Raw genomic sequence first — 4,906 nt, forward strand, 5'->3', positions numbered from 1 at the left:
ACCATCAGCCACCCTGTCTGTAAAGAGACACTGAAAGGTTATTTGACGACCAATAAAAATATGTATGTAAAAAAATGCATGAGAAGAGAACACACAGTCTAACTGTTAATTAAAAATAAAAATAGTCAAATTAACATTGCAAGGCCAGAATTGAACATGTTTGCTCTTAAAAATGTTATGCCTCAATGATCCAACATTCAAATAACTCTTCTTAAAGTGAAACATTTTTCATTTCTGTGCTGTTCATTTCATTCATGTAGTCAGTTAAATTAAAAATATATATTCATTTTGCTTTCCGTTTAGCTGAATCCTCACTTTTTTAATTGGTGGTATTGCATGTCAAGATAAGAGCTATAGTGTGTTGTGATAAGACTTACTGTGGATTTATCCCCCTTAAGATGACTTTCCTGCCTCTTCCCTCTAATGAATCTATGTTACAGTTTCTCCTGCACATTTAAGGAAACAAAAATGGTTTAAAAAGAGTCTCTTTTTATGTAGTTTAAGGCAATCTTGAATGATGCTCTTATCCACTAAGTATTGAGGGGGGGGGGGGCTCATTACAAAACACTTTGCACCCACCATGTCTTCATCGTCTGCCTTCATCAGGCCCCCCGGGGTGATTCCTGTACTTATCTGTAAACACTGCAGCTTGAACAGTCCTCTCCTTCATATATCTCAGTGCCTCCTTGGCCCCTGAAGGAAGCATTTTTAATATCTGTTGCTATTATTAATGGCTGCTGCTGGTAACATTGAGAATATTGGTGGCGTTGAATTGCATTCAGTGACCCGCCACACTGTATTTTACACTGAAAATTACCATTTAATTTAAAACCTAGTTAGCTTCATCCCGTTTTTTGCGAAGATCCATCTAAAATACTGTAGGAATGCGCCTGTGCTGTCATCGTGATTTTCTACTGAGTCTTTTTCTCCCCACTGGCAGCCATTTTTGGAAAAAAACTGACCCTCCTCTGACATCAATCACACAAACATAAAGAGCTCAAAATAACGGGCAACACGCCATGGAGCTCCTAAATTGCTTCTGACCAGACTGAATATGAACCGTCTTCAATGGTTTTGTGGCAGAAAGAGTAGATGGCTGCATGTTAGTCTGTCTGTACCTGTTGTTTTCTCATACCATTTTTCCCTTTTATGTTTCAGATCAAAGAAACTTTCATGTCTACGGACGACCATCAAAGGCAACTCTGCTGAGACAAACTAAAAACAAGATAACTGCTGAGGAAAAGTGAAAATAAGATTAAATGAGATGATATTTCCTTCCTGGATTATTCAGCAGAACAATTTTCATTGCCCTGAATAGGAAGTGAATTGAGGAAAGTAGCTTTTTGACACTTTAATGAATGGCCTCAGCACCTGGATGTGCCTAACAAAATGAGCATTCCAACTAGTTTACAAGGACTGAGTTTTGGTGATGGCAAGATGGAGAAGATTGGAAATAAAACCCAGATGCAGTTCTCTCATTCTGGAGATGACAATGCCAATCAACTCAGCTCCATCACTCATGATGTGAGAAGAGGAATTGTGGAGTCAGGGTACAGGACAAGCCCTACTCCTCCTTTAGTCTCCCAAACAGAATCTCCAGACAAATTTGTAATCTGGGGCTCAGAACAGCAATGCATGGAGCCAGAGCTCACCGAGTTTGGGCTTTTAAGCTGTCAAGGGATCCATAAAATCTTAGGAAGCAGCAATCAGGAGGAGAACTATGAAGCGGAGGACGATGGGGGGAGTGTTAGAGATGGGAAAGATGAGGGACCCATGTCCATATCCTCGAGTTCAACAGCCAGCTCTGCTTCGATTGGCGGGAGAAAAAATGACAATGACAGCAACAAGATGGCAAGCGGCACAGAGAGGGGCATGGCGAAAAAGATAAGCTGCCACAGCACTGAAGAGCTTGACACGTGTGTGACAGCTCTAGCAGAGAGAAGGGAAAACAGGTCAGGCAGAGACAGACGGAGGGGAGCTCTGAAGGAGTCCAAGTCAGAGACGAACGTGTTTGTTTCCAGCCTCTCATCGGTTTCCCTCAGTGGAAGTCTGTCTAGTGCTTTGAACTCCAACGAAGAAGCATCTCCCATCTCTTTCTCCAGCTCAAGGACCAGCCCTTACTCTAGTACCAACAACGCTACCTCAGCCCGATCCACCAGAAGGGCTTCTGTAGATGCCAATCAGAACTCCCCACCTCTAAACCCTCAACAGAGACAGGATTTTTCTGAACAATGCAGATCTGCTCAGACACCAGAAGAGAGGAGCAATCACAGAAACGGACTAACCTCAGGTGCAGGCTTGAGCCAAAGACGAAAGGCTGGATTTGAGGAGAGGGGACCTCCACCTCGCAGGCAACAGCTTGTACGACCCCTCTGCCAAACAGAATTTGCAAAAGACAGGAACTTCGTACCACCTAAAACTCAGCAAAGTGACGTAGCGCCGCTCACCTCCCTGAGTTCCTCTGTAAAGTTTACCAAGTCGTCGTTACGAGAACCGTCCGACTTCTCTCACCTTTACAACACATCTGGAATGTTGCAGCTCAGACAGCCACACCAGACGTCTCTGAGCAATGTGCCATTGACACAAAAACAGCCACCTACACCTGTCCAGCACAAAGCTGGTCTCTCAAACCTCTCTCCTTCAGAAAAGAGACCCCAAACTCAGCTCACTTATCGGAGGAATTGCCAAAGTCCCAACAGGACGGGGATTGAGTCCAGATCATCCACTCCTCCGCACTCGCCTCTCAGGACACCCCAGGGTTCACCTCGCAGGCAACCTTCCATGTTCTTCATTTCCAGGAATGTCTCCGGAACAACTAAACACATCTCATCCGGATGCAATCCCGCTGTTCAGACATCAACACAGGGCCATGGCAACAGTTTCCAAAGGGCCCCCGTCAAGACTACTGTAAGCACAAGTGGAATCCCTAGAGCTCCCTTTAACAACCAGCAGAGTTCCCCAAACTCCAACCCCAAAGACAGCTCCCCATCACCTAAACTCAAACCTAAAGGAGTCCGCCCCAAAATTATCACCTACGTCCGAAAGAGTCCTCAGATCAAACCGCAGACTGCTGATGGGCCCTACCAGGTATCCTCTCTGCCATCCAGACTCTCGACCTACGCCAACACCCAGACACCCACCTCTTTTAAAGACTCATCATTCAAGCCTGAAACAGAAACCCAAAGAGTCCCAATACTCAGTGCCTCCAATCTGCTTTATGATAAGTATCGCCAGGAGATGCAGGCAAGCATGATCCCACCAGGAATGCAGAGCAGAAGCATCAGAACTCCTGGACACTCAAACACAGTCCTTCATTCACACAGTCACACAGCTCCCCCAAAACTGGGCAGCAAAGCAGACAACTTTTATGTGACCACCACAGAAGTGAGTATAACTCAACAGTTTTCAGTTAGCCACCTTACTTAGTCTATAAATGTTAATGTCATGCTAGCATATTGCATAGTTTACTGTTTTACTCAATGCAAGGCTAAACTGCAAACCACTGTAACACTTGCCTTATAATTCAGTAAGTGATTGAACAGTGTAGTTAATTCCAATGGAACTAATCATAGATTTTACCACCGTGTGCCTAAAGCTACGTTTGACACACTAAATGTGGGTTCTTGAATCATTGCCTATGGTGTTCACACTGGATAATCAATGAAGCCAAGTTATACTAGTGCATGTCTGCCACCTACATTTTGAGAATCTTGCTCCTGACTTTTTGTTTTATACTATTGCTCTAATCCAATGTATGTGAGACTTGGTGTCACAAAACCCAATCATTCATTTCTCTTGCATGAACAATTTTCAAATGATTGGAACTTCCGTGAATTTAAAGGGGCGCCAATATGTCACCCAAATCAGAGTTCCATATATATATATATATATATATATATATATATATATATATATATATATATATATACTAAATGTGTATTTCTCAATGGTCTAAATCTTAGTTTTGTAGAACTGATTCTAAGTTGTGTCCATAATTGTGACCTTTAGGTCGGTAGATCCAACAGCCTAAAAGGCAGCTCTGCTGAAGATGCATTGCAGGGCAGAGCAGCCACGCAGGCCGAGGGCGGTGGCAGTCTACTGCGCTCCGGCAGAGGTCTTCGTCTAGGCTTAGGAGCCGTCACCAGGAACGCCGCGGGCTCCACCAAAAACAGAGTGCCAAGTCAAGGGGCGAAGTCGACACTGATTTTCAGCCAGCCGGTCCAGCCTGTCAACCCAACGTCCAGCGTGAAAGACCAGGACAATACAGGTAGATGGTTACGACATATGATCACCACTATGGAACTTGTTCTCTTCTTTAGCTTTTCCTGAGAGGCAAATGACTTATTTAAGACAAATTTGGGCAAATAATGCATTTTTCTATAGAAGAAAAGCACACATACATACAAAATTGGTAACTTTTTTAGCAAATTTCACCTCCAATGATGAGTCTTAGCTCAGATTTTCGCTGTTAATCGAATATTGAAGTCCCACAAGTATCTCCCTGCACACTGCTGGAAGCTTGTGCCATTTTTGACTTCCATGCATATTTGATCTGCTCTCCCTGAGTCTGATAACCCAGACACACACCAGTAGCAACACACATGGCCCAAATGTGCACATGCAAAATTGGTCAGCCTTCCCTAATATAATCCCTATTAATAAATATGCATGGTGTCTCAGTGCTGCTTGCCCCTCTGGTGGTTCCATAAGCTTTGAAGTGCAAAGCAATTAACACTTAAGAAATGTCATTGTGCTCCTGCTCGAATCATCCTTACTTTATGCTCACTGCACAAATAAATAAATTAAAAAACAGCTGGAATATTGCATGTACAGTAGGAATGATCACCCCTTGTGTTTTTGAGAACTGTCTCATCAAATATATTTTTTTAATTGATATACTCTTTTA

The 4,906-nt window shown here is 43.3% G+C and overlaps 1 protein-coding gene across 3 annotated transcripts in view; it reads left to right on the plus strand.

The window, feature by feature from the left end:
* Positions 1-4,906, plus strand: part of mtus2a (microtubule associated tumor suppressor candidate 2a) — a 54,957-nt gene that overhangs the window by 12,347 nt on the left and 37,704 nt on the right. For all 3 annotated transcript variants that reach the window (XM_024266023.2, XM_024266022.2, XM_024266024.2), the window contains exons 2-3: positions 1,159-3,384; positions 4,009-4,267. In XM_024266023.2, coding sequence (XP_024121791.1) covers positions 1,390-3,384; positions 4,009-4,267 — 2,254 coding nt within the window. In that variant the 5' untranslated portion in view covers positions 1,159-1,389. The remainder of the gene's footprint in view (positions 1-1,158; positions 3,385-4,008; positions 4,268-4,906) is intronic.

The sequence above is a fragment of the Oryzias melastigma genome, linkage group LG14 (assembly GCF_002922805.2).
Source record: "Oryzias melastigma strain HK-1 linkage group LG14, ASM292280v2, whole genome shotgun sequence".
Lineage (NCBI taxonomy): Eukaryota > Metazoa > Chordata > Actinopteri > Beloniformes > Adrianichthyidae > Oryzias > Oryzias melastigma.